At 41.0% G+C, this 19,732-nt stretch overlaps 1 protein-coding gene across 1 annotated transcript; it reads left to right on the top strand.

Annotated features, from left to right (window-relative positions):
* The first annotated feature begins 17,323 nt into the window (after positions 1-17,323).
* Positions 17,324-18,995, top strand: LOC121974310 (probable sugar phosphate/phosphate translocator At5g25400). The gene has a single exon (XM_042525306.1). The coding sequence runs from the start codon at positions 17,412-17,414 to the stop codon at positions 18,498-18,500; it is 1,089 nt and encodes a 362-aa protein (XP_042381240.1). The 5' UTR covers positions 17,324-17,411; the 3' UTR covers positions 18,501-18,995.
* Positions 18,996-19,732: the final 737 nt, after the last annotated feature.

Below are 19,732 nucleotides of genomic sequence, written 5' to 3'. Positions count from 1 at the left end.
CCTGCTACAACTGTGGAAAGGCAGGACACCTGTCCAAGGACTGCAGACGCCCGAAGAAGCCAACCAAGGGGCCAAAGGATGCTGCGAACCACGTCGCAACCTCTCTTGAGGACTTGGATCTCACTGCGGTTGTATTTGAAGCCAACTTGGTGGATACCAACCCGAAGCAGTGGTTCATTGATACTGGAGCAACTCGTCATATCTGTTCCGATAAGGCGATGTTCTCCAAGTATACTCCGATAAATGGCAGGAAGCTCTATATGGGTAATTCCACGACGTCGCCAATTGTCGGACTCGGAAAAGTTGTTCTGAAGATGACATCCGGAAAGGAGCTAACACTCATTGATGTACTTCATGTTCCCGACATCAGTAAGAACCTAGTTTCTGGAGCGGCACTAGTTAAGGTCGGATTTAGGCTAGTGTTCCAGTCAGACAACTTTGTACTTACGAAGAATAATATCTTCGTAGGAAAGGGGTACCTAGAAAAGGGTCTATTCAAAATGGTTGTAATGCCTGTACTCCGAAATATTGATGGTAATAAAATAAATGCTTCCAGCTATGTTGTTGAGTGTTTTAATTTGTGGCATGATCGACTCGGACATGTGCATAATAATACTCTTAAACGTCTCGTCAAATTAAATTTATTACCAAACGTCAATACACACAAATGTGAAGTGTGCGTGGAAGCAAAAATGACGAAACTACCTTTTCATTCGGTGGAAAGGTCAACGACTCCTCTAGAGTTAATACATAGTGATCTATGCGGCTTGAAATTTGTGCAAACTAGAGGAGGTAAAAAGTATTTTATTACTTTTATCGATGACTGCACAAAGTTCTGTTATGTCTTTCTTTTAAGAAGTAAGACGAAGCCCTAGAGGCATTTAGAACTTATAAAACAGAAGTTGAAAATCAACTTGACAAACGAATTAAAATAATTCGTAGCGATAGAGGTGGAGAATATGGTGCACCGTTTAATGAATTTTGTTCAGAATCTGGCATTATTCATCAAACAACGGCACCTTACTCACCTCAATCGAACGGTGTTGCCGAACGTAAAAATCGGACACTAAAAGAGATGATGAATGCCTTGTTGATAAATTCAGGCTTACCTCAAAACTTGTGGGGGGAAGCAATATTATCGGCAAATCACATTCTCAACAAAATCCCTCATAAGAAAAGTGATAAAACTCCTTATGAACTATGGAAAGGCCGCGAGCCATCGTACAAATACCTGAAAGTGTGGGGGTGCTTGGCAAAGGTCAAGTACCTAAACCAAAGCAAGTAAAGATCGGACCTAAAACGTTCGATGCGGTATTTGTCGGATATGCCCATAATAGTAGTGCATATCGTTTCCTAGTTCACAAATCAGACATTCCTGATATTCATGTGGGAACAACCATAGAATCTCGGAATGCAATATTCTTTGAAAACGTATTCCCAAATAAGAAGGGAAATGTTGAAAATGATAACAACGGAAGTTCAAACGAGAATGTCGTTACCGAACTTAGCTGTTATAAAAGAACTATTGACGATCAAAACAAAGAGCCACGTCGTAGCAAACGGGCTAGAGTTGAGAAATCGTTCGGGCCAGATTTCATGACTTTCATGTCAGAAATGGAACCAAGAACATTAAGTGAGGCTCTCTCTAGTCCCGATGCTCCAATGTGGAAAGAAGCTGTCAATAGTGAGATTGAGTCTATCATGAATAATCATACTTGGGAATTAGTAGACCTTCCTTCTGGTAATAAACCATTAGGTTGTAAGTGGATACTAAAATGCAAGTATAAAGCTGATGGATCAATTGACAAGTATAAGGCCAGACTTGTAGCCAAAGGGTACAAGCAAGAGGAAGGCCTTAATTACTTCGACACCTACTCACCGGTGACAAGGATTACGTCCATACGAGTGCTAATGGCCATTGCAGCACTGTATGACCTTGAAATACATCAAATGGATGTTAAGACTGCGTTCTTAAATGGTGAGTTGGAAGAAGAAATTTATATGGAGCAACCCGAAGGGTTCATAGCTCCAAGAAATGAGAAAAAGGTGTGTCGACTTGTTAAGTCGTTATACGGACTTAAGCAAGCGCCTAAACAATGGCACGAAAAATTTGACAAAGTAATGCTGTCAAACGAATTCAGAATAAATGAATGTGACAAATGCATTTATGTCAAAGACACACCCAAAGGCTATATAATCGTCTGTCTGTATGTAGACGACATGCTAATAATGGGCAGTAATCATGATGTAATCATGACTACAAAGAAAATGCTGACCAAAAATTTCGATATGAAAGATATGGGTCAAGCAGATGTTATATTGGGAATTAAAATTCTCAGGACATCAGAGGGGATAGTTCTAACACAATCCCATTATGTAGAATCAGTATTGAAAAGATTCAATGCGTACGATCTTTCTACTGTAAAAACACCTATGTATCTAAGTTAACACTTAGCGAAAAACCATGGTGAGACCATATCGCAGTTGGAATACTCTCGGATAATAGGCAGTTTGATGTATCTTACAAACTGCACACGTCCGGATATTGCCTGTACGGTCAACAAGCTGAGTCGTTTCACCAGTAATCCAAACGACGCCCATTGGAAGGCATTGATGCGAGTTCTTAGATATTTGAAATATACTATGAACTATGGATTACATTATGGAAAATATCCCGTGTGTTGGAGGGATATTGTGATGCTAATTGGATATCGATACAAAGACTTCAAATCCACTAGTGGATATGTATTCACGATCGGTGGGGGAGCAGTATCTTGAAATCCACTAAGCAGACGTGCATTGCTCGGTCAACTATGGAATCCGAGTTTATAGCACTAGACAAAGCAGGTGAGGAAGTTGAATGGCTGCGAACTTCTTGGAAGATATTCCGAGTTGGGACCAACCGTACTGATCCACTGTGATAGTCAATCGGCGATTGGAAGGGCACAGAGTAGTATGTATAATGGGAAGTCAAGACATATACGTCGTAGACATAATACCATTAGGCAGTTGATCTCGAATGAAGTGATTGTAATCGACTATGTTAAGTCCAAAGATAATTTGGCAGATCCTCTTACGAAAGGGTTGAGTCGAGATCAAGTATACTGCTCATCAAGAGGAATGGGATTAAAAAATCTACAACTGAAAACGACTGAAGTGGAAAACCCAACCTTGTTGACTGGAGATCCCAAGATCTTGGTTCAATGGGACAACAAAGTTTCAGAAGTTGTGGTTCAGCACAGGAGATAGTTTATCTCTATCCCAATCCTAGGATGAATTTGTGCTATCCTACCTCATGTAGTGAGGTTAAGCTTATGCTTTTAGTGACTTCTATACCTTATAAGGTGGAGTATGGTAGGATACTCTTGATAGAAGTGTCACCTATGTGAGTGTGAAGACAGGCCGCTTCAATGAAACACTCATGAATCCAAGATGGTGTCCATGGCCAAAACGGAACCAACCATGAGAACCTAAAGTAGGTGAGATAGGTCTCTGTGTGGGTGTTATTGTCTTAGTATACACAAACAGCTGAGCAGTTCAAGACATCACGTTCACTGCGCAGCCTAGTATACTCGATAGCATTCCACTACGGAAGGTTCAAAGCCACAAGCTACCTCTCCCGATGCAGTGACTTATCGATTGGACTCTTGTAAAGTGTCAGCATGCATACACGCATTACATTAATTTCCATTCATGTGGGGGATTGTTGGATATTGGGGCCTAAATGGACCAATACGATTTTGAGGAGGAAAAAATCGGAAGCCATCAATTGTTGAAAGTCGTAATTGACTTCAAAATTGAAATCTACGTTTCGCGTAGATAGATTTAGACTATTAATTTGCTCAAAACCGATTAAGGGTGAATGAGAAATTAATGTTCAAAGTCGGCCCAAAATAACGTTGGTTATTCATTAAGAAAATGCAAGGGAGAATAGTCCCACATCGGAAATTTCCGATGTGCATTCCTTACTTATTAATGATGTTGAGTTATTGGAGTTAACTCAGAAAAGTACCAGGTACTCTCTGCTCAGGGGCGAGCAGGTGCTCGCACCTGTGAGCCCGCCACGTGCGCAATGGGCGCTTTGTAGGCGCACTTTTTTTTACATTTTTTATTTTAAAGATTAGCATTCTATGTCCAATATCTCGATCTAAGTTAAGTATGGAGGTCAGAATAAATACAATAATGATGAATGGAAAAAAGAGAAAATCCTTTAGCTAGAAAAGGGGCGGATGTAGCCAAGTGGATCAAGGCAGTGGATTGTGAATCCACCATGCGCGGGTTCAATTCCCGTCGTTCGCCCATTACATTTTTTTCAAATAAAAAAAAATTCTATTTTCAATATTCCTATTTACGGCGACGAAGAATAAAACTATCACTATGTATTCACTCACTCATCTTGTGCATTCAAGAGTCCAAGAAGCCTACGAGAAGGTTCGCTGGTCTCGGAAGTCGGAGTGCTACGATTCCGAGACGATTGTCGTCGTTGTATCTTGGGAACGAATTGCAATAATCCGTTAAGCACCGTAGCGGAGCAATATCGTTTACGGAGATAGTGTCGAACACTAGCCTCGACGATCAGTTTGCATATTCCGGAATTTACCGGAAACAACAATTTAATGGTATAGTTTAATGGCAAATTGAAGACATCTTTGTCTTGTTTTCTACACATTTATTAACAGATGTCGTGTTCCCTTAATCCCTTTTGTTTTTTCTTCCACTTATTAATTGTCTTTCCCTCCTGCGTAGTATTATTCCTTGTGTCGATCGGACGACCCGTTTATGAGTACAATGTCAACGTCATACCCAGAGCCGATCAGATGCCCCGATCGGCCCGTATTACAAGCTTGTTCGGCACGGGCTCCTGGGGCATTCGACGGGTCAATTAATTAGAGCATCGGTTGTCGACCATTTGGCCGACCAGACCATAATCCCTCCGACCGGCCTAGGCAGCCACACTGATTGTACCTTGCTTATCTTTACGCGTTGAACTCTAGCTTTGACTTTATTTCACCGTGATAATTGACTTGCGCTAGCTAGACTCTTCTTATCGCCGCAGGGCACTTAATCCCTGTTTATTTGTTATTTAACTTTTAAGAACTTACATGGTAGTATTTCTGAAGCTAGTCTTTTGTGATCTAAGAATATTTGAGTCTTTTAGATCTGGGAAGTTTTCAAGCACGTGCATAAGAACATACACTACAAAAAAACAGGGCTTCAGAAACGGATTTTTAAAACGAAAATAAAATCTGTTTCAGATTTATATAAATCAGAGACAGATTTAATACAGAATTATTAATCCGTTTGATTTTAGTAAATAATATATATTTTTTAAAAATTTAAGACAGAATTTAAAACAATTTTGAAACAAAATTACATATAAATTTTTATAAACAAAAATAAATATGAATTATAAACAGAATTTGAGACAGTATAATTTCTGTGACAAATTTTGTTTATAAATTAATTAAAAGTTAAAACAGAAATAAAATCTGTTTCAGATTTATATAAATCAGAGACAGATTTAATACGGAATTATTAATTCGTTTCATTTTAGTAAATTATATATATATTTTAAAAAATAAGACCTAAAACAAATTTAAAATGAAATTACATATAAATTTTTATAAACAAAAATAAATATGAATTATAAAATTTGAGACGGTATAACTTCTGTGACAAATTTGGTTTATAAATTAATTAAAAGTTAAAATGAAAATAAAATCTATTTCGAATTTATATAAATCAGATATAGATTTATTACATAATAATTAATTTGTTTAACTTTAATGAAATATAATATTTGAAAAGAAATTTAAAACAAATTTTGATACGAAGCTATGTATAAATTTTATTTAAAAAATAAATATGGATTATAAACGGAATTTGTGACCGTTTAAACATTTAATGAAATTTTAAATAAAAATAAAATCTGTTTTATATTTAATGAAAATTTTAAATGAAAATAAAATCTGTTTTATATTTATATAAATCAGAGACATGAACTTATAAATATGTTCACTTTGATAAAATATAATATATGAAAAAATTTTAAGAAAGAATTTAAACCAAATTTAATATGAAATTACATATAACCTTTTATAAATAAAAATAGATATGAATTAGATTTTCTAACCCTTTCTCCTCGTCCTAATTTGGCTTTGGCTTTGGCTTTGGCTTTGGCTTTATCAGAGCAGGTACAAATTCGTTTTCCCTCTCCTTTGATTTTTTTTTTCTCGTGCTTGGTGGCCATCTCATACGGCAGCAAGGTCGTTCGCAGCTGCGAGGTCGGACGTTTGTGAGGTCGGTCGCAACCATTTGAGGTTGCCTACAGTTGCTTCTCAAGGTCGCAAGATTCGCGACCTTTTCAATTAGCCCCCTCATGCGATCGTGAGGTCGTCCATCCTACCGTCCCTGAATTCTTGTTATTTTTATTAATTTTTATTAATAATTGTGCACTTTTATTATAAATTACGGTAATAAAATAATAATAATAATAATTAAATAATAAGATTTAATTGGGGAATAATCTTAACAGAATTTTAGAAATTTTTAAGATTTTTTTTCGAAACTCGTAAGGCGTAATTAGAGGGGATATATTTGCGGGCTTGAGAAATGCGTATTTAGAATATCCAATTTAGTAGGAGTTGATAAAAGAAATTACTTAGGCTTTAATTAAAATAAACCTAATTTTTCTAATTTAATTAATCAATTTTGGTTATAATTCGTCACCGTGCCCTACTCCTCCCTAATCGCCGAACCCTTGCTCACCTTATCTCATCGCCGCCCCGATTATTCCTCCTCTCTCGCGCCGTTTACTCTCTGCTCTTCTTCTTCTCCTCATCTTCTCCAACCGGCACCCCTTTTTCTTCTTCCGCGTCATCTTCCCTCCTCTGCCATCGTCTCCACGTCGCGGAGGTCCTCACCGCGCCGATTGTCACGAGAGCACCGCCGACAGCAGTCCTTCTCTCCGCGACCCTCACCAACACCAAGCTCTCTGGGCTATCAGGCGGCCCGTCCTCTTCTACATTTTCCCCTTGCATCTCTGCCCTAGATGTAGCCGGCGTCATCGCATCCAACCACAATACCTGCAATTTGGGTGGCTAGCGTCGCCGCCATCTCTTTCACTGGCTGCCACTTCTTCCTCTTCCATCTGCCACCGTCGGAGAGCTAAGTACACAGGAGAGTAGGGTTGTTCTTCCGCGTATCAGCAGTTGCAAGGGGTTACCACACGTTGCCCCCTTCAATTGTGCCGTGGCCATCTGGTCAGCCACAAGGAGGTATGAGATGTTGTCATCTCTATTCCTATTCCCTGTTTAACAGCCGTCACAGCTTATCAACAGATTGACATCTTCTGGATTACAGATCCATTGCTGCGGTGACCCCATTTGTGCCTGGATTTGTGCCAATGTTGTGTATCAGTGAATTCTGAGGCAGTGAGGGTTGTTGGACAGATTTACCATCATCGAAAGAGCCACAAACTGCTAATAAGGGTAATAATCTAAACCTGATTAGATTTATTGGGTTGTTTCTTTTATCATGTTGGATGTGTGTTATGTTTCTTATTGAATGCTTATATCAAACTTGATCTCCCTTAATTAGATTGCACGCACTTAACTTTAATTGTTTCATGCACCCAACTTGTTTGATAAAATGTTCCGTAGTTAGGTTCTAATTCCTGCATGTCGTGTGTTCGGTGAAATGTCTCTTTCAATAATTAGGTTCAATCTGATACATCTTAGTTTACTTAACTCTTGCTTTGTATTGCTCTTTCAATTGTTAAGTTTTTTGTCTTCATTTAAATTCAATTAGGTTAAGTTAGATTAGGTTTCTTTAATGCTCTAGGTTTTATTCCATGCTTAGTTTCGTTAATTACTTTATGTTGACTTTTATTTTCTGCAATTGTAGTTAGGTTAGACTTAACTCTCAATTCTTACATTGTATTTTATTCATTAGGTTTGATTTTATACTTGCTTTGCTATTTCAAATCTTAGTCTTAGAATCCAAAATCCAAACTCCCTTGTTAATTCTTTAGCATTAACAACTATGGACTAATTAGTGGGTGATCATTGATACTGATTATGACTTTTGTATAATTTTAATTTATTTTGTATTAAAAATTCTGATATTGTAAGACTTACTCGTTTCATATTTTGATTTGTTAGATTTTCTCAATAAAATTGGTTGGTTCATTAATCTGTACAAGAGAAGCAATTTATCTCATGAAATTCGAAGACAGGGAGAGCAATGAAGGCATGGATGCTATTAGCTCGAGGATGGAGGAACAAAATATTGAAAAGGAAAAAAAACTTGTTATTACAGAAAGTAGGCAGAGGGAAGAAAATCTCAGGAGATGATTCGAAAATGATTCAAGAAATGGAATGTACAAATCATTTATATCTAGGAAAATTTAGTTTTTATAGTTTGATTATTGGTCAAATTTGTTTGGGTAATGTAAATATTTATTTATTTTAATGTTAATTGTATAATACATTTGGAATTAGAAGTTATTTCTTTTTAATAATTTTTAATTTATTTGAAATGAAGAATTATTAAATATATTGATGAAAATATAAAAATATAATATAATAATATTTAATGATAAATTTAAAAATAAAATTATATACAGATTTATAAATAGAATTGTAAACTGATTTATAAACAAGATTAATAACAGATTTAAAACAAAATTAGAGACAAAATTTACATTTGAAATTAATTTTATTTTGTTAATTTGAAAACAGATTTATAAACAGTTTTTTCATCCGTTTCTAAAATTAAAGACGAAATATTTCCGTTTAAAAATTAGTTACGGGGCTTTCACTAACGGATTTTTGAGACGGAATATTCCGTCTCAAACTTTCTTTAGAGACGGAAAAATGATTTTCAGGGACAGATTTTTTCGTCTCTAAAGCCTTGTTTTCTTGTAGTGATATAAGATTTTGATAGAATGTGAACAACTGGGCACATGGTTGGTATATACGGACTGGTGAAATGGAGCCAATTAAGCTTTTGGAGTCTCTAAGGCAAAAAAAAAAAAAAAAAAAAAAAAAAAAAAACTAAGAGTTTATGGATCAAACTGTTGGATTGCTAAGCAATAACAATTTTTTTTTTCTGCATGATTGTTTTGCATAGCATGTTTTCCAATTTTTTTTATATGCCTAAATAGTCCTAGTGTTTAGGAAGAATTTCTATGACAGTTTGCGATTTGAATTAGGTGAAACGTCGATACATTGTATTGTATTTATTGTGGCATGCAGGGACCAGCTTAAGGCTTTGTGTCGCTCGTAAATCTTGAAAGCAACAGCGATGCATCTAAACGAAACCAAATGATGCATCATCTTTAAGCTACGATAGAAAACCGAATGCAAATACAAGAGTCATTATTCCTCGTGATGAATTTCTTCAAAGGCAGCGGAGTCTCTCGCGACCTCACGTCCCTTGTCCTCAAGGGCACGAAGGGTGCTGTGACCCCGTGACAGCCCTCCGAGGAGCACAAAGGGTACCGTCATCCATTGCGAAGGTAAAGAGGGTGTCGCGAGTCCACCACAACCTCTGTGGAAGTGGAATCACGACACTTGTATCAGCTGTCACAATTATTTTTTTCATAAATAATTTTATTATAAATAAATCATTAATGATTATATAACCGTTTATATATATAATAATTATAAATATAATGTATTAATAATAATAGTTATAAAATATTAATATATTTTTAAAAATGAAATTAATAAATTATTTATAAAAATATTTTTTAAATATATATTAAAATTCTAATGTCAATTTAAAATTATTTTAAAAATAAATAAAATATAATTTGTAAACCTTTCAAATATTTTTTTTAAAATAAAAAATTTATAAATATATTCAAAAAAATAATTTAACATCTTCAGATAATTTTATAATTATCTTTTGAGTGTTTCAAATAATTTTTTAATTTTGAATTTTAAAAATTATTTATTTTTCGAAATATCTTTTATAAAAAATTAATAGGTATTATTTTATAAAATATTGAAATATGAATTCAATACTTACAAATATATGTAAGTATATTAATAATTAAATATAAATAAAATTAATATATATATATTTTAAAATTAAAAGATATCGAAATGAGTACCGTATGGTATGATCTTGTCCGAATGCTGAATCAATGGACGCTGGGTACGTGGCGCTCTCCGGGTTGCTGACGTAGATCTCTGACGGATCGCACGGGCCTCCGGTGAACCTGCACAGAAGTCGGGCCGGGAAGGGGTTCCCGGCGACGACCCTCCAACGCTCAAGTCAGGCAAAGCTCGATAACAAGAAAGTGGCTCCAAAACTTGTAGAATGCGTACCTCCGACGAAGGGCGAGGACCCTTTATATAGAGCTATGAAGAGGCTCGGGCACATGTACCGAGGTGCATACGTGCCCTCTATCCATACCCCGGTATGGGCTTGTCAGAAGAGCTTACCTGACTCCATACTGCTATAGTTTGAGCACGTCTCTGATGGGACAGCGGATCCTTCTGTCATAGGATTTTGAGTATGGCCTGAACGCAGCACATGCCCGCTGTCAGAAAAAGATGTCCCTTGTCCTTTTGCCTTTACTCCCTGCCGGGCGTCCGGCCGGCCAGCCTCCGCCTACATCCGGCCGAATATATATGGTGGTTTACTTAGGAGATTCTCAATCATGTGCTTTATGAGGACTGTTAGCAGTAGGCTATCTCATGTATTCGGCCGAGCGTGCCATCCGCTCGGCTCTGTGATATTGACCGATGAGCGCCGGAACCCTGACTTCTCGCCAGGGTGCCTTTAACCATCAACTAAACACCGGCCGGCCGGCTGGCCGGTCGACCCATCTCTCTCCGGCCGGCCACCTGTCCTTTTGACTCCCATGTGGCGTTGACTCCACAGAAAGGTGTCCGACTGACTGGACCACGAGTCTAGCCGGGCGACACCTTCGTGCCTTTATCCTCCGCTCGGCCTACCGCATGGATGGCCTGAAAAGATTATTCCGCAGCAACATCTCTTTAACCTCCTCGTACTCTGCGCCAATCTTCGACATTAAGGTTGAGCATGTGCACATTAAATGCTTCAAATGGCGGAATGCCACGTGGCACACCGTCGTCATCATACGGCGGCGGCAGCGTGGTGCTTTGACGGGATGGTGGCGGTTCGAAATGGACGGCGCGATGCGGCTTTGATTCCCGTGACCTGGATCCAACGGTGGAGGCCGTCCGGCCTTTACCCTATAAAGCCTTCGTTTTCTCTTCCGTCGCCTCACTTCTCCATTCGCGTGCCCCTGGTTGTCCCTCGCATTTTACAGCTCCGGCGATCGTGTCTCCTGTTCCCGGCAATCCCCGGTGTTCTTCCTTCGATCCTCCTTTTTCTTGTAAGGCTATCCTCCTTTCTTTCTTGTTTCCGGTGCTTTCTTTACATTTCTCTCCCCAGTTTTCATCCCCGGGGTACTGTTCCGGTGCCCTCTTCTTGTTTTTGTCCCGTCATCTTTTTTGGTTTCATCCGCTCGGACCATGGCTAGTTCTTCTCATCCCGAAGACCAGTCTCTCGCCCCATGGTACACTACCATGCAGTCACGATTCGACCAGCGTGACTTTGATATTCTGACCGATAATTTTGACATTCCCGCTGATTTTGAACTTCTTTTAGCTGGTCCCTCCGCTCGGCCGCACAGGCCGCCGCGCGGCACTTTCTGTGTCTTCCGCGACCAGTTTACTACCGGTCTGCGTTTCCCTGTACATCCCTTCATTATAGATGTTTGTAATTTTTTCGGTGTGCCGCTCGGCAGTCTAGTACCCAACACCTTTCGTCTTCTTTGTGGTGTTGTTGTTTTGTTCAAGATCCACAACATCCTCCTCCGACCGGAGGTCTTTTTCTATTTCTATTATCCCAAGCAGTCCGAGCCGGGCACCTTCATGTTTCAAGCTCGGCCCGGCTTAGTCTTCTTCAACAAACTGCCTTCTTCCAATAAACATTGGAAGGAGTATTTTTTCTATATTCGTATGCCCTATCAGGCAAATTTTCGGACCAAGTGGGAGGTCGACCTACCTCCCACTCCTGAGCTGAAGAAGTTCAAGACCTGACCGGAATAACTTCATGCTCAAATATGCTAGCCGGTCTACGTCTTGACATCAATAGGCTTCTTCACAAAGGAGTGATGTACATCTTCGGCCTGAGTCCAATACGGACTCCTCTTCCGACCGGCTTCGGTAAGAATTTTACTTGGGCATATGCTTTGATTGCTAACTGATTTCTCTTCTTTCCTTTGCAGCGGACATCGTTATGGAGTCGGTAATGCCCGGCATTTTGAAGAGAAAGGCGGCGGCGCTCGAAGCCGCGGCGGCCAAAGAAATGGAAGCGCTTGGTATCCAGCCGGTCGGATCCCATGAAGGAGAAAGCGGGACTCAGGCTGAGTCGGCCGCTCAGGCTTCTCAACAGAACGTGGCCAGCGGAGCCACCCCTAGCGGAGGACCCACTGTCCCTGAGGAAGGTTCCGCTCGGGAGGAGTCACAACCTCTACAAAAGAGACGCCGAGTGGAGACTCCCCTGCGGTCGGCTACCTCCGCGGTCCAACCATCCGAGCGGGTCACTGCGACTGCTCGGGGCAAGGCGCCAGAGGTCGAAGCCATTTCGTCCGACCGGACGGCTTCTGAATGGGACAAGCCGGCTGCTCCAATTGAGGCTACTCCGGTCAGCACCCTTCCACCCGCTCGTCAAGTCAGGCGTTCAACCATCCACTCTCAGTTTTCGGCGCCGGCCTCTGATCCTCTACCGGATGCCGGTCGGACGACCCCAGGTTATGGCCGCACAATACGAGTCACTCTTCATCTTCCAACTGAAGAGCTGCTGCCAGAGGCCGACCAACCGACAGCGCTCGAACACACCATCACTCTGAAGGGCCCACTAGCTGAGATGTGGGCCGACGCTCGAGCACGCGTCGCTCTCATCCCTCTCCGGAATTTGGCCAATAGTCATATGCAGCAGGCCACGGGGGTAAGTTTATTTTCTCCGAGTTTTGTGTGCATTCCTTCCGATCGGCCAATAACAACTTCTTTCTTTTGTCAGAGATGGGTGGAGGAGATTGCTGTCTCCAACCGCCTGGCCTTAGTAGATGAAGAACTAAGGCAACTGAAGGCGGCGGTTGGTCCGTCCGGCCCTCAAGGCCCTTCATATTCTGAGCTGCAAAAGGAGCTGAAGAAAGCTCAAGATCTGTTGGCGGCCGAGCAGAAGAAGACGGCCGATCAGGCCCATGCCCTGGCCGAGTCCGAGCGACAAGTCAAGTCACTCGACATAAAAAAAACCCTGGCCACCACTCGCAAAAACACGGCAATCTCCGATCTGGAGAAAAAGAACGTGGAGGCTCGGGGCCTGGAGCTGAAGGTAAAGGAGCTGATGGAGCAGCTTGATAGGGAGAAGGCGGGCCGATCGACCGACGCGGAAAAGCTTCAAAATCTGAATGAGGCCCTTACTGCCTCCCAGGCGGCTCTCAAAGAATATCAAGAGGTCGAGTCGAGTCGAGTTGCTGCCCTAAGACAGAGCTACATCCGCTCGCCCGAATTTTCGGAGAAAGTCTGTGAGCGGATGTACACGGCCTTCGACCTGGCTATGACCGCCACCACCACGTATCTGAAGTCAAAGGGGCATCTTCCCGAGTCCGCTGTTATCCCGGCCGCAGATCAAGCGGCTCTTCTCAACAACATCCCCACAACACTTTATGACTACATAGAGTAGGAGTCTACATGTAACTAGGCCGCTCGGCCAAAAAATGATCCTTTTTGTACTTAAGTCACTCGGCCTAACATTTTATTTTTAATGCAATGTTTTCCTTTCTTTTACTTTGTCCTCTTGCCAGCCAATGGGTATGTTGTCCACTCGCCTTTTATCACATTTCTAGTATTTGAAAGGGATGTTTGCGAAATATTCAGCGCGATCCTTCCGCTCGGCTAAATATGTAATATTCCGAAAACGCCACATTCCGTTCTGATAGCAGAGATCGTTCGCTAGATAATAAAGTGCCTTTGGGTATTGGGCCGAGCGGAACGTAGAGCTGTTTAAACGATATTGATGGCGAGCTTCTTGGACATTTGCGGCCCCTTTTGTCGGCCTCTTTAGCTCGGGGGCTTATAGATGCCGGCTCGTCTCTCGATTTTTAACGCCGGAGCTCGACGGTCTTCCGCTCGGATGATTTATAGACGCCGGCTCGTCTCTCGATATTTAACGTCGGAGCTCGACGGTCTTCCGCTCGGCGGGTTTATAGACGCCGGCTCATCTCTCGATTTTTAACGTCGGAGCTCGACGGTCTTCCGCTCGGCCGCCTAATGCTGATGTTGCTTGCTGCTCTGCCCGCTCAGCTTGTGACTTTTGTCTCTGTTCCATAAGCTTGGCAACTCTTGTCTCGATCAACACGTCGAGTTCCTCCGTGGAGAGCATCACCGAGTGCTGTCGTCCAGCTTCGTCCATTGCTTCCGATCGGAGGCAGGAGCGTTCCCACAGACGGCGCCAAATTGATCCTGTCCGAATGCTGAATCAATGGACGCTGGGCACGTGGCGCTCTCCGGGTTGCTGACGTAGATCTCTGACTGATCGCACGGGCCTCCGGTGAACCTGCACAGAAGTCGGGCCGGGAAGGGGTTCACGGCGGCGACCCTCCGATGCTCAAGTCAAGCAAAGCTCAATAACAAGAAAGTGGCTCCAAAACTTGTAGAATGCGTACCTCCGACGAAGGGCGAGGACCCTTTATATAGAGCTATGAAGAGGCTCGGACACATGTACCGAGGTGCATACGTGTCCCTATCCATACCCCGGTATGGGCTTGTCAGAAGAGCTTACCTGACCCATACTGCTACAGTTTGAGCACGTCTCTGATGGGACAGCGGATCCTTCTGTCATAGGATTTTGAGTATGGTCTGAACGCAGCATATGCCCGCTGTCAGAAAAAGATGTCCCTTGTCCTTTTGCCTTTACTCCCTGCCGGGCGTCCGGCCGGCCGGCCAGCCTCCGCTGACATCCGGCCGGACATATATGGTGGTTTACTTAGGAGATTCTCAATCATGTGCTTTATGGGGATTGTTAGCAGTAGGCTACCTCATGTATTCGGCCGAGCGTGCCATTCGCTCGGCTCTGTGATATTGATCGATGAGCGCCGAAACCCTGACTTTCGCCAGGGTGCCTTTAACCATCAACTAGACACCAGTCGGCCGGCCGGCTGGTCGACCCATCTCTCTCCGGCTGGCCATCTGCCCTTTTGACTCTCACGTGGCGTTGACTCCACAGAACGGGATCCTCTGTTCTTACCGCCGGATAAAGTATGATACTAGAATTATATTATTTGAATCTTAATTCGTAGCTCCAGTCTGAATCAAAAATTTAAATCTTAGACATTAATCTGTGTATGACACATGTTGTCCATCTATTTATTCATAATTATCTCCCTCATATATTAGTCATTATTTCAAAAGTTAGTAGTTGTTTATGATTATCTCCTCTGTATTGGTCCTGAGATGGATTGATAAGGACGATGAAGATGAACGTATTCATCTTTTGTCACATATGAATTATGTATTTTTTATATTAAAATTGTTTGATCTACGGTATAAATATGTCAAATTCTGAAAAAAAAAAAAAGGTATTTATGTTATATTTTGCATTTTCACTTGCCATCATACCTGTTTCCAGCTAATGCGTTAGAACTATTTCTAAAGCTATGTGACAGGACAGATGGCATCACTCTTTAAGACGCTGAATAAATTACATCTGTCAGTAACTTAAATGTGTTGTTCTTTAAATTGCAATCACTTAGGGTGAGCAGAGTTTGTTCGAATTTAAAATTTTAATGTAATTATTTCAGAATTCCATTTTTTAAAAAATTAATTATATAATTAACTTGATTTTAATTTTAAAATTTTTTATTCAATTAAATTGAATAAATGAAATAAATCAAAATAAAAAATAACCAATAAATTATAAATTCCTAACTAATTAGTAAATTAAAAATTCTGATAACCAACCATACAGATATTTCTTTAAGACGTGGGAGCAAAGTTGCAAATGTTGATTCCTCTGATTAGTTGCTGATGATAGACCTTAGAGAAGGTTCTCACAATCGATTAATTGTTCAATTGAAAGCTAATCTTTCTTGACCTGATCAAGTATGATCAGTTTTGCAATCCATCCACGAACTGTAGATGAACACAGTAGCACTGAAGAGGAATTGAAATGGAGCAAAAGTGCTCGTCTCACAACTTATGTCTTAGCTCCTAGCAGTAGCACACAGGCCCCTGTTCGTGACTGACTTGAACCTGGATTTGGAGAATCATTATCGACTAATCCTATAATGATTAATTCGATTTTATAAAAATTTTTTATTGATCATCAAAGTAAATATAAAAACTAGTAGAGTTTCTCTTTAAAAAAAAGTAAAATTGATTTTATGTAATATATAACTTAAAATCTTACATTTTGTATCATAATCTACATCTCAAATTGACAAGAATCGACTTATTCCAATTCGATTTATTCTAAAACTAAATTAGAATAAATGACTTCTTAAGTATAATAATAAAAATTATTATTACTATTATTTTTGTACCCTTATGCAGCATGCTTATGCTTATGAGTTTTATCAAAATATCCTTTGTAATTTTACTATTAACAAAAACACCCAATAGAGTAATTTATAGGGATGCAATAAAAATTCTCTCTTTATGTTTTCACCTCGGACTTTGTCGCCTCAAGTCAAGCCGAACTCTCCCCATCACAGACCTAAATAAGTTAAGAGAGTTGGTAGTGGAGTTGCTTGACTTCCATGGCCCAGTTAGGTAGCACGTTGATTTCGAGGAAGAAGAAAAACAAATTCAATTCACTACAATCCAATTAAATAAAGGTAAAAATTAAAAAGACTTTCCTTTCCCAAAAAGGTATTTCAGTTTTATAAATATCGAAGCAGTCTCTTATCCTATTTTTCATTTTAAAATTAATTTTATTTCACTACTGTTAATACATTTTATAAATACTCACTCAAAAATTATACATAATCATCTCGTACAACAGAAAATAAAAAAAAAAAAGGGAAACGGGTCGTGTGGGGACTCGGGAAGTGGACGTCTTGGCTCCGTCAGCCGCGTGTCGGTGTGATTAACCCTCGTTGCACGTCGGAGAAATTTTGCAATATCCCCCCGGATTTTGTCTTTTCCCTTATTTTCCTACGCAGCCCTCGTTTCTTATATAATCCCAGGCCGCCACTTTTATAAACTCTAAGGGGGTATCATAACATTTTCCTGTCCCATGAAAAATTGTGGCCAGCTTTTATAATCCGGTCTAGCTCATCGTCCTCCTTCCAGATCTGCGTCGTGGAGTCCAATTGATCGGGGCGATACTACGAGGAGGAGGCGGAGAAGGGGAGCGTCGTTAGAATGGGTCGTGAGGGAAGCGGCGGCGGCGGTGATGGAGGGGCGGTGGCCGACGGAGTGCTGAGGAAGGTGCTGCTCTCGTACGCCTACGTCGCGATCTGGATATTCCTCAGCTTCACCGTCATCGTTTACAACAAGTACATCTTGGATCCAAAGATGTACGGATGGCCCTTCCCCATTTCGCTCACCATGATCCATATGGCCTTCTGCTCCACTCTCGCCTTTCTCCTCGTTCGCGTCTTCCGCCTCGTTGATCCGCCGTCCTCCCCGGCCATGTCCCGGGCGCTCTACTTCTCCTCCATCGTCCCCATCGGCGCCCTATACTCCCTCTCCCTCTGGTTCTCGAACTCCGCCTACATCTACCTCTCCGTCTCCTTCATCCAGATGCTCAAGGCGCTCATGCCTGTCGCCGTCTACTCTATTGGCATACTGCTTAAAAAGGAGATTTTTCAGAGTTCTTCCATGCTCAACATGCTCTCCATTTCCTTCGGCGTTGCGATCGCTGCCTACGGCGAGGCCCGCTTCAATGCTACCGGCGTCGGTCTCCAGCTCAGCGCCGTCGCCTTCGAGGCCACCCGACTTGTCCTCATCCAGATCCTGCTCACATCCAAGGGAATCTCGCTCAACCCAATCACTTCTCTGTACTATGTTGCTCCCTGCTGTTTCGCTTTCCTCCTCGTTCCCTGGTCCGTTGTCGAGCTTCCTGTCCTCCGCGCACGCTCCGTGGCTTCCCTCCGCCCTGATCTCCTCATCTTCGGCACCAACTCCTTCTGTGCCTTCGCTCTGAATCTGGCTGTTTTCCTCCTGGTCGGAAAAACCTCCGCACTCACCATGAACATCGCCGGAGTCGTCAAGGACTGGCTCCTCATCGCCTTCTCCTGGTCCGTGATTCGGGATACAGTGACACCTATTAACCTCTTTGGTTACGCAATTGCCTTCCTCGGGGTCGCTTACTACAACCACGTCAAGCTGCAGGCGCTCAAGGCCAAGGAGGCGCAGAAAAAGGCTGCCCGGGCGGATGAGGAGGCTGGAAAGCTTCTTGAGCAAATCGATGGTTCTGGAGAAAACCGAAAGGGTGACACCCATGCTTGATCTGTACTTCCAACACTGTACGTTCTGCTAGGATTAGATCGGTTCTACCTAAGTACTACTGATGAATCTCTACATTCGTTAGCTTATTTATCTCTAGTACTGCAATCTGCTGGTAATGAGGAGGTTAAAGGGAAGAATCAAAGAGAAAAGAAAGTAAAACAAAGATCTTTATTGCCTTCTTACATTGTTTACCCCATTTTTCTAGTTATTATCCATGAATTGGCATTTATGACGGATCTTAAACTGATTGTAACAGATTCACCTCTGTCAGATACAGGAAAGGCAGGGAGATATTTTGTAGCAGGCTAGCTGCATTTTGAGGTGGGTAGAGGGTTTTGGAAGTATCAAATTAGGCTGGCTTGTATTTGTTTGAATCATTCTTCTTTGGAGGGTTGGCCAGTATTCTGTATGTTAAAATTATTGTTGGTGTTGTATGCCGAAGCATTTCCATTGCCTCCTCTTGAATGAGAATGAAAATCTTATTTATTTTTATCATACCACTGTTTATTTATTTTATTCTCTGCACTTTAGCTTGGATAATTCATATGCATGTTGAAACCCTTCTTAAATACCTGTGGTTCTGCTGATACACTGATTTGTTGATGTCTTGTTTCATATTTTCACCAATTCTGTACTTATGCTTTAATTTTGCTTATTCAAATGAAAAACTTCCAATCCAAGTTGACAACATTTATTTGGTGTGCAATGTGCATTAGTTATGACATCCAATAGTGTATATATATATATTTTTCTTTTAAATTAGTGAATTTTCACAGGTATAGATAATGTTCTCTATTCAGGATATCATAGATTGCAGCTATAACTTTTAACATTTCTTTGTCTACTGATACAACAAATGATGCTCATCAAGTATTCCTAGAGGGATGCTGCTCATCAAGTATTCCTAGAGGGATGCTGGTGTGAAAGTTATAGCTACTTCAATTTTACTAAAATGTATTGAAACAACATAGCTAATGGTTGCTTACTAAATGTGATGTTTCATGATTTTGTATCTGTAGTTTACTAGTGTACTGAATCGGAGCCCTCTCGGAGTTGAGGAAACTGAAAGGGATAGCAAGGGGGCATTGTCTTGTATTTGTAGTTTACTAGTATTGATTCTATGATTGGTAATCAAAGGTCATATTTTTACAGGTTGTTAGTGTTTGAGTAAAAAAAAAGAATGTCTAGTTTTTTTTTCCCTCACTGTTATACACTTATGGCCACTGAAATAG

Source organism: Zingiber officinale, chromosome 4B, assembly GCF_018446385.1.
Source record: "Zingiber officinale cultivar Zhangliang chromosome 4B, Zo_v1.1, whole genome shotgun sequence".
Taxonomy (NCBI): domain Eukaryota; kingdom Viridiplantae; phylum Streptophyta; class Magnoliopsida; order Zingiberales; family Zingiberaceae; genus Zingiber; species Zingiber officinale.
This window is presented reverse-complemented; position numbering and strand designations above follow the sequence as displayed.

Excerpts from the sequence above, each read along its gene's own strand:
- LOC121974310 (XM_042525306.1), top strand. The coding sequence starts at position 17,412 with ATGGGTCGTGAGGGAAGCGGCGGCGGCGGTGATGGAGGGGCGGTGGCC.